Source organism: Trachypithecus francoisi, unplaced genomic scaffold (assembly GCF_009764315.1).
Source record: "Trachypithecus francoisi isolate TF-2019V2 unplaced genomic scaffold, Tfra_2.0 Lachesis_group16, whole genome shotgun sequence".
NCBI classification, from domain to species: Eukaryota; Metazoa; Chordata; class Mammalia; order Primates; family Cercopithecidae; genus Trachypithecus; species Trachypithecus francoisi.
In genome coordinates, this window is record NW_022681461.1 from 69181166 (window position 1) to 69197388 (window position 16223).

At 42.9% G+C, this 16223-nt stretch overlaps 2 protein-coding genes across 7 annotated transcripts in view; one reads left to right on the plus strand and one right to left on the minus strand.

Annotated features, from left to right (window-relative positions):
- ASTN2 (astrotactin 2) overlaps positions 1-16223 on the plus strand; it is a 1009693-nt gene that overhangs the window by 740004 nt on the left and 253466 nt on the right. The window lies entirely within an intron of this gene.
- TRIM32 (tripartite motif containing 32) lies at positions 1980-15910 on the minus strand. 4 transcript variants are annotated; one of them, XM_033237649.1, is made up of 2 exons: positions 15831-15910; positions 1980-5618 (listed from the first exon to the last, which is right to left on the minus strand). In XM_033237649.1, the coding sequence occupies exon 2, from the start codon at positions 5538-5540 to the stop codon at positions 3579-3581; it is 1962 nt and encodes a 653-aa protein (XP_033093540.1). In that variant the 5' UTR covers positions 5541-5618; positions 15831-15910; the 3' UTR covers positions 1980-3578. The 4 variants fall into 4 exon arrangements, with proteins under 4 accessions (XP_033093540.1, XP_033093539.1, XP_033093542.1 ...); XM_033237648.1 differs by having other exon boundaries at positions 1980-5621; positions 15831-15907; XM_033237651.1 differs by lacking the exon at positions 15831-15910 and adding an exon at positions 15550-15646.

The following is a 16223-nucleotide window of genomic DNA, read 5'->3' on the forward strand; positions in this document are numbered from 1 at the left end:
CCATGAATATTAATGATATTGACAAGATAAAGCCATAGGTCTGGAGTCTAAGTGTGTATTTTGCTACACAGCCTTCTACCTCACTGCTGTCCTGCTTGTAAAATTCATCCAGTAATCTGTTCCATATCCATAATTTGTTTTGAGATGCCTTGAGGGGCTGCATGTCCTGAGTGCAAATCTGCATCCTAGTCAAGTGCAGGGTGGAGACCTGAGTCTCATCCTAGGTTCTCTCTTCCACTTCCCTCCTACAGAGTAGAGTAACACTTCACTTTTAAGAGGCCATTAATTAGCACTAGATTAAAAGTACAACTACTTAAGCGTTACTTGCCTTACGCAGAGGAACACTGTAAAGCTCAAGCCATGTTTATTCTACTGATTGGAATAACAGAGTGCCCCTCTGCAGACTCAAGACTGGAGTGTACACTCGCCCACAGTAGGCAGTTAATAAATATTGAATGAATCATTGCTCCAAAATCTTAAATTCTGTGTAACCACTCAGAATGATAAAGGGAGGAGGGGCTTAACCAAACTCTTAAGTCAACTGTTTGCCACTAGTTTTTTATACACCTTATAAAAGGGCTTGTCTGAGTATTCCTTTTTATCTAATCTAAGGGGGCTACACTAGGAAGACTCAGGTTATTGGAGTCCCATTAAGTCAGGTAAATACGTGGACCGATTAAATAACTGAGAACATATTCTATACTAGGCACCATGTTACATGGTGGTTGGGGTTGCAGGGGTTAGACTTTCCCTAGATTAGTTAGCCCTCAATAAAGCTCAAATATATGGACAGATAATTGCAACACAGTGATTTATATAATAGGAATATGAAATAGACAGTAGAACGGAACAGATGAACTCGATACTTGGAGACTTGTGAGGGGAGAGAAATGCCTGAGAAAGGTTTTAATCACCAAATAGAAACCTGTTAAGCAAGAAGAAAGGAACTGTTTAGCTTGGTTGGACCACTTCCCACCACAGGTGCTCTTTTGAGCAACTAGATAAAAGAATAATGATCATCATTTATTGAATATTCCAGGAATGAAACCAGGTTATTTTCACATCAGTTATCTCATACCCTTCTAGGAGGCAGGGATCATTTTTGTTATTTTCCAGAAGAGGAAGAGTTAAATGACTTGCCCAAAGCCACATGACTAATAAGACAGAACTATAAGGTAAGCAATGCGGTAGTTCAGTGGTTTTCAGAAAAGTATTCTATAGATTCACAAGTTTTGCAATGGTAGCACAAGAGGTAAGGTAAAGGGAGGAAACAGCATATTCTTCAGCAGCACAAACCTGCTTCAATCAGAGCAGCTGCTCTTTGATCTATTTTACATGATAGACTTCCATATAAGACTTTATTTGGACAAGGGTACTGCTGCTTTAAAAAACAACAACAACAAAAAAAACTGCTGTAATTGAACAAATTAGTTTCCTGGGGCCCTAGTCTGCAATTTAGTCAACACAGCAGATAATTAAACATTGACTGTACTAAGCACAGCCTAAAATATTCACATCAAAGGGGAAAAAGAAAAAACACTTAGATCACACTTCCATTTTGAGCCAACAGATACTTGCTTTACTTGAGGGAAAAGGCATGACTGGTTTAGATGGGTAGAGATCTAAATGTTGAATGTCACTCAGTGATAGCACCTCTTTCAAAGCATGGGCAGCTGGAGGATTCCTGGCCTCATTTACCTCCAACCAGCCCACAGTATTATATTTATTCCACCACTGCAAACGGTGTGCCAAAGGCCCGAGCCACTGTTATTACCTCAGCAAGTCCCCCACTGACAGCAAAGACAGATCTCCTGCTGCTGGGTGCCCACACAGATAAAGTGGCTCTAATAACTAGTGAAGTCATTTGTGATGCACTTTTAATTGGATCAGTTTCCTCTCAATTACCCAATCTTTGAAAATCGGATACAATTTCATAATCAGAATATGGGGCTTTCTCCAGATGAAAAGAACAAGACAAACTAGTTCAACATCATTTTAATGACCTCTTTACCTATCCTTTGGCAGCTATTACGATACAAGCCAAAGAAACACTACTACCATAAAAACAATTTTGTGCAGCTCAGTTTAGCAAATTTTGTTTACATGAAAGCAAGGGAGTTGCTCTTCAGCTTGCCATCAGCCCTGCACCTAGAGTAAGATATATTGCTTAGTAAACACCAAAGCCTCAGGAACCTCATCACAGGTTCTCTCACCCACTTCTGATCTCAAAAACAAGACTAAATTCCTTTTTGTGAGCTGTAATTATAAACATAAAACATATGGCAGAAGCTCAATTTAGAATAGGGTATTGGTGACTCTAAACCTGGGGGATGATTCTGTACATATGTATTTGGGAGAAAGATTTGTGTTATTATCTTTACATAACAGTGCTTTTGGCTGAATTTTGACATGGAGAGATACCTACACTTTCAAAGAACACAGTGAGATTAGGAAGCAAAATGGCATAGTGCAGGTTATCCCTCTTATCATCTCCAAAATTCCGTATTTAATTAAAAGACATGAACACCAGTGATGAAGAAACAGTTCTCAATTATTTAATGCTTGATAGAGAAATGGAAAGAAATCCTGAAACCAAATAGTATGTACTCACTTGAGGAAAATACAGAATAACAAACCAACAGTTTTGCTGTTTGTTTTAGTAATGAACATGAAAATGTGTCCACCTCTCCATTTTGTTGGCCCTGGCCTATGTTGTACAATTCCTTAGACACAGGCCAGAAGAGAGAGGTAGTATGAAAAACGATGAGCCCTAGAGACGATCCAAGTTTGCTGATTATATCAGCATTTCTTTGCTTATTCCTAGCTGCCTATGCTTTGGCATAATTCCAATCCATATTATGCTTCTTTAAAAGGCAAGCAATTTCCAGGCTGAAGTCGTCAATACCAACCAACTAGGGTCAATTCATTCTGTCACATCTGCAGTTCTCAATCCAAGATGGCACAGATCCTCCAGGCGAGAGGTACTGCTTCCTAAAGGGCCTGTGTATCCCCTTTGGTAGCAGTAAATGAATGAGCTTTCACACTGGTAAAGACGATCAGACTGAGACATAATGTTACAGGAATATGTCTGAAATGTCACTGAAAGGTGGAGCAGATCCCACTGAAGCATGCACAGTGAATCCAATCAGAGTTGAAGAGAAAGTGTCACAGATGAAGCACATTATAATAGGAAGGAAACAATGGACCAAGGGCATCAAAGCCAAATGGGAAAAAATCAAGGATTTAATACAAGGGCAAATTTCAAACATGGCACAAAGGGCTAAAGTGGCGCTCTCTACTAGAGCCTTGGAAGTGCCTAATTGCTAATCAAACTTCAGCTAACACCATTGCGTGTCCTATTTGGGCAGTGCATCTTTTAAAGCTCTAAATTTAGGTGGGAAGTGGGGAGGGGGAAATAACAAATAAAAAACATTAAAAGATGGAGCTTCTAAAGTTCTAGAACTACCTAGCTGGAATCAGTACATATGCTGAGTCTATTCTATATGTGCCACTAACAACCAAGAACTAAGGGAAGGGAAGTTGGCTTGGGAGCAGAAGAAAATGGTGTTTCTCATCCCCTATGGGGTGGAGTATCTTCTCAGATGGTAGCTGTAGATCTTGATGCAATGATCCCAACAGTCCAAGACCAGCAGCTGCCCCTTAGGAGTGAGGGCTATGCCCACCGGACAAGTAAGTCCCTCTCGAATAAGGACACTATAGCCCCCACCCTTAGGAAAATGGAGAATTTCCTTGCGACTACTGTCAGCCACAATGAGATCACCACGAGCATCCACACACATGCCAGCAATGCAGCGGAAATCCTCATTCTCTGAGAAGAAGTGGCTAATCTGGCGACCCAGCTGCCCATCAGGGCCTACAGAACCAATGGAAAAGCCACCTTCCAGGTGGTGCTCATTCTGTCGATTCTCCAGATTGAGGCCTAAGCCCTGGGTGAAGTAGACGGTGCCCTCAGCATCACAGGTGACAAATTTGGGCCGCACAGCACTGCACAGGCAGCTGTATTTGACCACCCCTGATCCTCGATCAACTGTGAAACACCAAAGCTTTCCACCTTCCACATCGGTTACTACAAACTGGCCAGATGGCAGGGCTGTGATACCCCATGGTTTGCTCAGCTGGCTCCTATGACAGGCCACACAGTGGCCATCCAAGGTATATACCTTGAGGGAGTTATCATAGCTGTCAGTCACACCAATCAGCCCCTGGCAGTTCATTGCCACTGAGAGAGGAGTGAGGTTGGGTAGATCCGCCCCAAGAAAGCTTAGCACAAAGCTATCAATGCCACTGGGGCTGCGGCGGATTTCCTTCAAAAAGCCTTTGCGGGTAAAGACTTGTATACGATAGTTACCACGGTCAGCAACTAGCACTTCACCTTGACTGGTCACGTAGAGACTGACTGGTAGATTGAACATTCCTGGAGTGCTGCCTTTGGCCCCCATCTTCTTGAGAAAGAGGCACTGCTGGATATTGGAGGCTGCCTCAGGACCCCGCTGTTTAGCAGGTGAGGCCTTAGGGCTGGCAACCACTTCCTCCGGGCTCATGTCCATCTCTCTAAATGTAACAGAGGTAGAAGCAGCAGAGGCTGCCGCCTCCATGGCCCAGGAATCTTCCATGTTAACTGTCCGGGGCTTCTTAACAGCTTGCCCAATTTGGAGGGGGCCAACATGACCTACCTTAAGGAGCTCCACATCTTGCAGGGTGAGCTCTCGAGGTAAGCTGGCAGTGAGCTCTGGTTCCTCCTCATCAGCTGTCTCCTCCAGTAGTGCTACATCTGCTTGCTTGATCTTGGCCAGGAAGTAGTCACAGCGAGACACAGCCTGCACCTCTGCAATGTTAAGAAGGTAACTCTGCTCCTCTACCACTTGACTATTGGACTTCTCAACTTCAGCCAAAGAGCCCGTGAAGAACTTCCGAGAGCGAGCCAGCTCATCCTGGACCCTGCGTTCCTCGTGTCCATACTCCTGGAGAACTGCTTTATACCTTGCCTGAAGGTCCTTGGAGACACCTTCCAAGGCTACCTTCCGCCGCTGCAGCTCCCCCATAAGTTCCCGCAGACGAGTCAACTTCTCTCCAAAGTCCCGACGCCGCTCCTCAGCAGCTTCTTTGACAGGGAGTGTACAGTGGCCAGGAGGCTGATGGTCTGCCTCCCGGCAGGGCTCACATAACACCAAACCACAGCTCCGGCAGAACTGCCGGGGCAGACGCCGCCCACAGGACCGACACATGAGCAGCCCCACAGCCTCACTGAGCCCAGCTGTATCAATGATCTTTAGCACTGTCAGATTGTCTGTCAGCTGGGTCAAGCTGGTTATGCGGGTAATCTTGCTGCAAAAGGGACAGCGGACACCATTGATGCTACTGGCCAATAGCTTCTCCAGGCACTGGCGGCAGATGGTATGGCCACAGTGCAGGAGCTTGGGACGCAGCTGCTCTTCTGTGAAGGACTCCATGCAGATGGGGCATTCTAGCACTTCCCGGAGGGCATCCAGGTTCAGGTGAGAAGCTGCTGCTGCAGCCATTGCTCTTCCTTTGAAGGGTACTGCTAGCACAGCTCAGAACTGAACAGCACAGTATTCATGCCCTAGAGGGTAAAATTCCTGCTAAAGAGAAAAAGAAACCATTATTCATTTTCCTTTGACTATATAAATCAATTCACTCAAGAAACATTTAGAGAATGGCTATGACCAGTCGTTCAGTCATTCACTTAGTTTTTTATTGAGGTCTATTATGTGTCACGTGAAGGTGACAGATAGGGAAACAAACAAGACAAAACACTGCATAGTGGGTAATAATTCAGATTCTGGAATCTCAGACACTTACTTAGTTGCATGACCATAAGGAAGTAACTCAAACTTCCAAAAGCTCTTTCCCCATCACTCATCCGTAAAATAGAAGTAATAATGGTGTCTGCCTTATATGGTTATTGTAAGGGCTAAATAACAAGACAAATATGATGTGCTTAGTATATAGCACCAGGGAAGTAGTATACTTGTAATAAATGCTAATGATTATTTTCATATTTGGTGAGTTTTACAACTTATAATTTACACTAAGAGAAAAGCACAGGATAATTACGCACAGTAAAAGGAATAAGTGTGACATGCAGGTCCACATAATGTTCTGCTGGAGTACAGTGGATGGAATGATGGATTCTACCTAACAGACTTGGGGAAGGCTTCCCAAAAGCAGTTTCATGCCTAAGATATGTCTTGAAAGATATGAAGGACTTATACGAGGGATAAAGGTACTTTAAACAAAGAAAACCATGTAAGCAAAAGTGTAGAGGCTGTTTTTTTTTTTTTTTCATCATGTCATAGAGTTTACTGTGTCATGTTTGGGGCCCTAGGAATCATCCACAGACTTAGAAAATTGTGATGATTAGCTTTAGGTAATCTGCAAAACATTAGATCAGAAAATACACATTTTCCATGCATCTATCCTCCTACCTACTCATCTACCCAGCCATCTAAGTTTAGGTATCTTGTTCTGTGCTAGATACAAGAGGTCTTCAGGATACAGAGCCTGCTCTTCAGATATTCAAACTTTATAAAAGACAAGACACATAGGCAAATAATAATGAAGGCAGAAAGTAGTACTATAAATGAAATAAAAACTAAGTTTGATGGGGGTTGAGGAGTCATTCTAATTTGAAAGGGAAAAAGAATTTTCAAAAGGAAGATGACATTTTATATTGGCGTGGAAAGAAGCATAAATACACGGAGAGGGAAGAAAGAAGTAGGCAAAAGGCACAACCTTAACAAAGTTTAAAAGGCAAAGGAAAGGACAAGAAGTTTCATGTATTAGAAAGAAAACAGAATATTTAAAATCTATGCATTTTATTTTCTCCATCTTTAAAATGGAAATAATAGTCTTTACAGAGTTAATGTAAGAATTAAATAATCTATAGAGTATATAGAATGCTAAGATTTGGCTCTGCACAAAAAAAGCCTTAAATGAATTTTAGTTCTCTTTTTTATTATCCTTAGATTAAAACAGTGGGACTATATATGGGGAATAGAGTAACAGGCTTGGAAACGTAAATTGGGGGAATAATTATAAAAGGTCTTAAGAGCCAAAATGAGATTTTTGAGCTTCATTTTCAAAGGCATGGTGAGGCGATAAATGTTTTGAAGCAGGAAGCTGATTATGATCAAAGCAGGAATGCAGTAGGGAAACAAATCAGAGAAGACGGGGTAATGGGGAGTCTGAACTAGGGAGCAGATGTTAGAAATGGAAAGATTCATTTGAGCAATATCCAGAAGTATAATCAGTAAGATTTGAAAGGTGAGTGGATTATAGTGGGGGAGTGATGAACAGCTGAGATAGCCAAAGACTCAAGTCCAGATGATTTAAAAAATAGCAGTGCCTTATCAAGACAGTTTATTTCTGGCTTACAGTACCTTCTGCTTCATCCAGTAAAAATCATGAACACTCCAACCCTCTTGATATATATATGCTTATGAAGTTGACCCAAAGAGATCTCAGTCCTCTGTAGCCTTAGGTTACTGTCAACTTATACCCCAAACCAGAACGAATAGGTCTAGCAAGTTGAGGCATATGATAAAGTCAGCATTTCATACATGCAAATCCTACAGCTGTACCTGTGCAGTCTTGTGATCTGCAGATGGTCAACCACTAAGGAGAAAGAGGAAGTGGAGGGCAAGTTCGTTGGATTTTAAGGACAATGCATTTAGCTCAAGAACACTTTGCACATGACATCAACTCTTTCTCCAGGCATAGAGAAGAACGGGAGTTAATGTAGAGATACATATTACAACAAGTTTCTACTATATTAGCTTTGGAATGCAATCTGACAAAAAATTGTGCAGACATGCACAATTATCTAAAGTCAATTCTTCCTCCCTGATATCCCACTTCCTTTGTACTACAAGGGAAACTATGCATCTAGTGCCTACTATGTGCTAGTTACTGTGACAGACACTTTATATGCTTAACCTCTTTTAATCTTCATGATGACACTATGAAGTAGGTAATATTTTTATTATCCTATTTTACAGATGAGGAAACGAATACTCAGAAAAACTTGCTCAAGGTCACGCAGCTCAAATATGGTAGAACCTTGCAGTACAGATATTTTTACTTTATTTAATCCAACATTATTTCAAGCTATTTTTTACTGTCACATAACAATGATTAACTAATGTTCTCTTGACCATACTCTGGGGAATGCTGCCTTATAGCATATGCATTTTCTCCATAACAGAGAAGGAACACTAATATAGTTATGAGATTCTGCTGCTCTAGAGTGGGATAGATTTATTTATTAGCTGAGTGACCTACTCTCACAGAGCAAGCTTGCAATCCCTTCTGACTCAAATCCATACCTCAGCAAAACAGTATTTACCACATATCATAAGCATATGAGGTCTGATGTGGATATCTGAAACTATGAATGGTAAATTCTTAAATGCCAAGTGTCTAGAGGCAAAAGTATAGACATACTGATAGAAATTACAATTCAGGATCCATGCAACCCTTCTGAATTCTAAATCAATAGCTACAGTTCTCTCTTCTATCGTCTGGGACAACAGACTGAGGACAACATTTGGAGTTTGAATCTAGAACATTACCTTACAATGCACAGGGACATCTGTGTTCTTCCCAGAGCTGGCAATGAAGATCAGTTTATTAGACAAGGCTGCCAACTTGTAAAAATAGCAGCAAATTTCCCCAGCTTTCTGGAATATCATATTCCTCCTATTGAAAAGCTTCCTACCTCTCTAAGACATCAGGTTAAAAAAAACGAATTTACTATGCCCACATCCCCAAATTATCTCAGCTGACTACAGCTTCACCAAGTTCTCTGAGGATGTCAAGAATTCCTGCCCCAAAGCTGCCATGCTTTGCCAGGAAAACCTGTGTTCCCTTCATGAAAGCATAAGGCACGGATATAGCCTCAAACCTGGAAAAAGCCAGAACCACTTTTCCCATTTCCATGACTTGAAAACACGGCTTTGTGAAGGATCCTAGCCTGAAATGGGGCTAAGAGACAGGCAGATACAGCCTGTCTCCTCCAGAAGGGCACATCTGGTCATTACTGTTAATACCGAGAATGACTCAGATAGAAGGTCAATTAGACTTCAGTTTCCCCAAAAGGCTACACAAATAAAAGGAATTGTCTTATCATTCTAAATCTTTAAGTAAGCTGCCCATTTTCTGCCAGCTATCAACTCTGCAACCAATCAGAGTATCCAACATGCTATGTATCATCTTGGCTCCCTTCATGATCCCTTGAAGGTCTGTTTCCTGTTGTGCACTTTGTCCCATTAATTCTTGATCTCCCACCTCATCTAACATCAGCTTACCATCTTCTCACAATCCTTGACCTAATGATTAATACTGTACATACTGTACCATACTGTACTAGCACATCTCTTCAGCTCCCAATGAGAAACTATCCCTTAAGCTGTGTCTACTCTGGCTGCCCTAAGACTCAGAAAAATTACATAATCATATTCCATATTAATCTAGCCTCTTCTAGCACCACTGGGTTTTCCCCATTCCATGAAATGAGTAACCAAGGTAGTAGAAAAAGCAAATAAACCAAAGTAAAAGAACCTTGAAGTTATATAGAACTGAGATCATATCTTAGCACTGTCACAAGTTGTGGGGAAGGAAGCAATTTATTTAACCTGTCTAAACCTGTTTTTTTAGTTTATAAAAAAGAGTACTGTAATGACTATGGATTTTATGCATATAAAGTACTTAGCCTGATACCTGTAGGTGTATAATAAAAGGATGCTAAATAAATAATAACCAGAAACAGCATTAACAATAACTGTACTAGTATTAATAACACATTCAGTTTACAAACTACATTTTGAAAGCATGAAGAAACTTTCCTTTCATGGCATACAAAGGCACATAAAGATTAATAAAAGGGCTGGTCAGTTTTGAAGAGTTTTAATTAAGAATGCTAGACATCCAGGCTAAAAACTGATGGGTAAATGAATTTACAACTTCTATTGCCCAGAAAATGAGCTGCTGTAGCTCCTTCAAGCACAGACTGAGTATGAAATGCTAGAATTTGTAGCAATCTCCTCACTTGAGACCAGCAGGTGGAGGTTGCAGTGAGCTGTGATGCTGCTGCTGTACTTCAGCCTGGGCAAAAGGGGAAGAAAAGGTAGTAATCTCAAGTTGTAAAATAGATGAGAAAACTAAGACCAGGAGGGGGAAATTAAGACCACAAATCACATAACAGAACTAGGACTAAAAGACACGAACTAGGAGTGGGCAGTATCATATAGATTAAGGAAGTAGGCCTGAGGGATCAGGCTTTCCTGGATTTGAATTCAAGCTCTACCACTTATTGTGAAGACATGGGCAAGTTATTAATACTTCTGTAGTTCTCAGTTTACCTATGAAAAGAGGCTTTAAAATAGTCTCTTCCTCACAAGGTTATTGTAAAGATTAAATGAGATTACATGTGTAAAGCACTAAGTACAGTACCAAGCCAGGCATGCAATTAACTATAAATAAATAATAGTTTTTATTATTATTAGCAGTAGTAGTGGCAGCAGCAACTGCTATTAGAAGAAACGAATAGGCACTTTTCAGCAGACTGTACCCAAGGCCTCAGATACATACAATTAAACAATAAAAATCCTGAGCCCTCCTAGAAACTGTTTTATCTGATCCCAGAATCTAAAGATTACAGATGATCTAAGGTTTCAAATCTTCATCTAATGCTTGAATCTCCACCATGGGGTAGTTCTCTAGATGTCTCTATTTCCTATACCTATATCAGCCTTTGGTGGTTTAGGCCACAAGCAAAACTAGAGAACTTTAAGCAATTAACAAAACAAATCTTTACTAAGCACCTACTATGTGTCTGGCCCTGTGAACGGTACTGGTGATACAATTTTGAGCAAAAAACAGACATAAACAGTGCTTTCCCCTAAAAACGAGACAACATGTAAAATATTGCATTTCCTTTCACAAGACATAAAGGTCCATCCTACTATTGACATGCTCCCCTGGTTTGACCGGTTTTTTTGCAAGGTTTATCTCATTTCCTTTTATGTCAGCTTTCTAAACTTTATTCCTCATGCATTCTAACAGAATGCTAATCAAGTGCAAAACTATCACTGTGCCACCAAAGGCCACTCATTAACAGGACTGACTTTAAAGAAGTCAGTGAGGCCATCACCTGACATCCACTCCTGTGTGTTGGAGAGGATTGTGATGAAGTTTAGATTACTCAGGGCATTTAAGGCACCTGCAGACAACTAAGATAAACTCAACAAGTCGGGGCTTATAGGGAAACACAGCCATGCTCCTGAAGTTGTACCAGTCTGGGGCAAACAAAACAATCCAGAAGGAAGTATGTTTGTAGAAAAAGAAAACTTGAGCTAAACTATGTCAAGGGCAGGCTAAATGAATAACAGGGTTTCCTGGAAAACATGCTTGCCTGTTGTCTCTGTCTTCCTCTAAAACTGCAGGACCTAGAGAGACTCCCTTGCATCTTTCAAAAACATCTGAGTAGTATCTACACTGCCAATATGACTCAAGGAATACAAGACAAAGGAAAAATCAATAGCCCTTTCTCAGAGACCTCCAACTCACCTCAACCCTCGCTCTTTCAATTCCTTTCCCTGCATATAACATCTGTTCATTTAATCATGAGATTATGATTAAAGGATCAAGGAGATTCCAGGAAATATACAAAATGGGATGAGAATTTTGGGGACACTGGCAGAGACTACTTAGGGTTATCAAAATCTGGCAAAGACCTTGGGCAACACAGTGAAACCCCATCTCTACAATAAATTAAAAAAAAAAAAATCAGGTATGGTGGCATGCACCTGTGGTCCCAGGTACTTGGGAGGCTGAGATGGGAGGATCACTTGAGCCTAGGAGGTTGAGGCTGCAGTGCACTGTGATTGTACCACTGCACTCCAGCCTAGGTGACACAGCAAGACCCTGTCTAAATAAATAAATCTGACAAAGCAATACTTAGTTCTCTTCCAGCACTGCCTTCCTCTAATAATTGCTAACACTCTTAAAGCAACTACTCTTTATTGTCAGGCATTTTTTTAATATGTTCTCATTGTCTCATAATAACCATGTAAAGTATGTGTCATTCCTCTTCAAAAATAAGGAAACCAATGCTCAGAAAAACGTAGCCTGTCCAAGGTCTCAAAACCAGTAAGTAATAGAGCAAGGATTCAAATCCCAGTGTCAACTCCCAGTCATAAAATTACTAACTTAAAGGATGTTTCATAGTTCCCTAGCTTTAGACAAAGTCTGGCTGAGAGGTTGGTAAGGGCACCTAGAAATTATTTTTAAATTTGATTGTTTTACCAGAAAGACAAGATGGAGGGAATGTCACAAAGGTTCCACATCAGTGTGCACAGACAATGATCTACTTTAAGGGCCTTATAAACTTTTGGCTTCCAACTACTCTCCAGACATAAACATAGGGGCTCTGAAGGGTTGGAAAAGCCTTCTAATAAAACTACTATAATGTAACATACGTGTAAGACACAACTGGGTTTGTATCCCAACCTAGCCACTTGTTCTGTAGCACCGGGTAAGTCACTTAACCTGTTATTTTTCTCACCTATAAACAAGGAATAAAACCCAGACTGTTAGCGGGATGACTGAGTTCACTAAGATAACGCACATAATAAGCACTCAACAAATGATAATCATTTGCATTTTTAATAAATTGAAGCTGACAGGACAAGTGCTTGTCCAAGGTAACATGGGAAATTAGAAAGAGTAAGGAGTTTAGACAGGACTGATTGAATTCCCATGACATATTTTCTTTTAGGGATGTGCATGGATATTCCAGCTAAGTCTTGCTGTCAGATACAGTCAAGTTTTGTTTCTGAACTGGCTTCAGCAATGCTGTAGCTAGTCCTGGAAATGATAGAGCCAATGCTACAATTCTGTTCCAGAGAAAAGCAGTCCAAAAGAGACCATATAGAACAGTAGTTGCCGGGCGCGGTGGCTCAAGCCTGTAATCCCAGCACTTTGGGAGGCCGAGACGGGCGGATCACGAGGTCAGGAGATCGAGACCATCCTGGCTAACATGGTGAAACCCTGTCTCTACTAAAAATACAAAAAACTAGTCGGGCGACGTGGCGGGCACGTGTAGTCCCAGCTACTCGGGAGGCTGAGGCAGGAGAATGGCGTGAACCCGGGAGGCGGAGCTTGCAGTGAGCTGAGATCCGGCCACTGCACTCCAGCCTGGGTGGCAGAGCGAAACTCCGTCTCAAAAAAAAAAAAAAAAAAAAAAAAAAAAAAGAACAGTAGTTACTCTCCTTCAAAGTATGACTGCCTTCAGCCTCAGTCCCTGCCGTGAGGTGTTTTTTTCAAGCCAACGGCCTCCATACCTCACCCCATAGTCCGTTGCACCTCATCCTGCCTAATAACCTCAAGCTCCTCTCCTTATCTAGCCCCTGGTCTTGGTCGAAGAACAAATCAAGAACAAAGTCCAGGGCTCCTCCCTACCTAATCAGAGAGATTTACCCCCCAACTTTAGAGTTCAATCTCATAGTCAGTGATACTCACTGGGCAATCCTCGTTTTCATTAGAGGGGAATGGGCTGAGAAAATAAGACTCAGCGGGTCCTAGCAAGGAAGCAGCAAGGAAAGCGGGAAAATACAGAGTTATAGAGATCTGGGTATGAGCTTAACTGTGTCATTCCTGGCTATGAAAACTTAGGCAAGTCACTTCCTAAGCCTTAGTTTCCTCATGTGTGAAACTGAATATAGTCCTTAGAAGGACTGTCATGAAAACTGAGTAAAGAAGTAGATACAAGACTAAAAATTACTAGACTTTGAGAACTTACTATGTGCCAGATCCTAGGCATGCTAATTTACTTCACTAAATCCTCACAACAATTCTGTGACATAGGTCCTGTTATCATAACCCCATTTTACAGATGAACAGCCAAGGCACTGGGTGGTTAAGTACTCATTCAAGGCCACAAAGTCAGGAAGAGATAGAGCTAGGACTTGAACCCAGGGTATCTGACTCTAGGGCAGAGTGCCTCAACTTTGGCATTACTGACATTTTAGGCAGGATAATTCCTTACTGGGGGGGAGGGGCTTATCCCATGCATTGTCAAATGTTTAACATTAACATAAAACATTATATTTAATGTTTAATCTACCCACTTGAGGCCAGTAGTATCCCCCACCCTAAGTGTGACAACCAAAAAACATCTCCAGACATTGCCTAATGTCTCCTAGGAGACAAAGCAACCCCTGGTTAAGAACCACTGCTTTACAGTCTAGCACAGGACTAAATGCTCAATACATAAGGGTTCCCTTTTTTTGTTGTTCATTTTTTTTGTTTTTTTTGCCCCTCTCCGAGCCCAAACATCTCACTCACAGAGCCACTGCCCCTTCAAGCTGTAATGGATCTTATATAGGATAAATTATTCCACTTATTCCCCTGGAGGTCTCACCTTCTATCTGCTATGGTAGCTTGGGGGTACAAGGAAAAAGGGCTTAGGCAGATGACCTTGAATAGTTCCATTTCTTCTTCCTCAAAGCTACCACTTTCAGTGGGCCAGGGGAGGAGGAGGGAGAGGGCGGTGCTCAGAGTGGAGTTAGTGGCAATACCATACCTGCCTTATGATGACGGATCTTTGTTTAATAAAAGAAGAAGATTCTACCCTTCACAGGGATTACCACACTCCTTCAGGATATCTGAACTGAAGATTTATCACTTTGTTCCTCAACACCTGAACTCTGCTCATCTTCATATACTCATCCAGAGTTTCATACATTACTTTTAGGTCCTAAACTCCCCCTGTCTCCCATGCAGCGATTTAAGGAAAATCTCTTTAGCAGCCCAAGACACCAATCCACAAATCTACTCAGTGTCCTTTGATTCTATAGCCCAGTTAGGACACCTCCACCCCACGATTCAATCCTCTCCAAACCCTGTCCTCAACCCTCTTACAATACCAAATTCCAATCTTTGGGGCTGTATGTTGCACCCCTTATCAATTCCTCACTCATATGCCTCAAATCCCTCGGACACAGATCCTTTAATCCCTATTTCCAAATCTTTGCCGCACTCAGCTCCGCACCTCAGTTCAACGCCCCAATTCCTTACCTCAGATTTCTGCTCTCCCTCAATCTGAACCCCCATCTCCTGCATTCCATCAGGCACTGTGCCGCCCTCAAACCCTGCTCCTTCCTCTTATGCACTGAATGTCATGTGCTGCCTTCACAACTCAGCCAGCTCCCTTCTTCCTGCTAACAAGATAGAGTCCCTCAAGAATTCACCCCACCCCCTCTATCTCACCCTCAGCCCACTCCGAAAGCCCTTTCTCAATAGCACTTAGAATCGCCCTAGACCTTGCTCCTATCATCTTACACCCTGTCCTTGCCAGATGCCTAGCGCCCCCAGATTCCCTCTAATCTCATCGGGGCCCCCCAGTTCCTTCATATATCTGAAATTCGGCACCCAGGTCCCTCCAGGGCCCTGATTCCCTCCCATCTCCCGCATGCTGCACCCCGTTCCTCCTCAGAGCCCCCACATTACCTCATACCTCCCGAGATGCTGCAAACGCATATCTCTTCAGAGCCCCTCGCTCCCCTCCCCCAGCTCCATCTCCTCGGATCTCCTCAGCCCCACGAATCCCTCCCGAGCCTGCCCCTCGCAGCCCCACCCCCACCCTAGTCCTGCCCCTCAGATCCGGTCCCCAGACCCTGCCATTCGGCGCGGCCGGTGCACGCCGGCACGTTCCCCCGACCGGCCGCTGAGCCACGGCCCACGACTTCGGCCGTGGTCCCCAGTCCCCAACCCTCCTTCCCGCCCCCTACCTGACCGCCCGCAGCTCCGACGAGTCCACCGCCGCCAGCCCACCCGCCCGCCGTCCTCTGCGCACGCGCCGTTGAGCGCCCTTTGCCGGGCGCCAATTCGCAGAGCTCCCTGTCCGTCACTGAGCCCCGCCTCCCGAGGCATGCTGGGGCTTGTAGTGCAGCGGGCGCTAGCGCGCGGGGCCAGGCGGCCCTGCAGGGGTGAGCTTTCCTCTGAGAACCCGGGGCCTTAGCGACACGTAATCCAGTGTTCCGTCCCCTTTGTGCAGATGAAGAAACCGAGACCCATGGGCGAAAGGGACCTGCTCAAGTTCACTCAGTAAGTCAGGAGATAAGCCAGAATGCGTATCTGACTCCAGTCTAAATGTCTACCCTTTCACAAAACCTAGCCTCCAG

Excerpts from the sequence above, each read along its gene's own strand:
- TRIM32 (XM_033237649.1), bottom strand. The coding sequence starts at position 5,540 with ATGGCTGCAGCAGCAGCTTCTCACCTGAACCTGGATGCCCTCCGGGAA.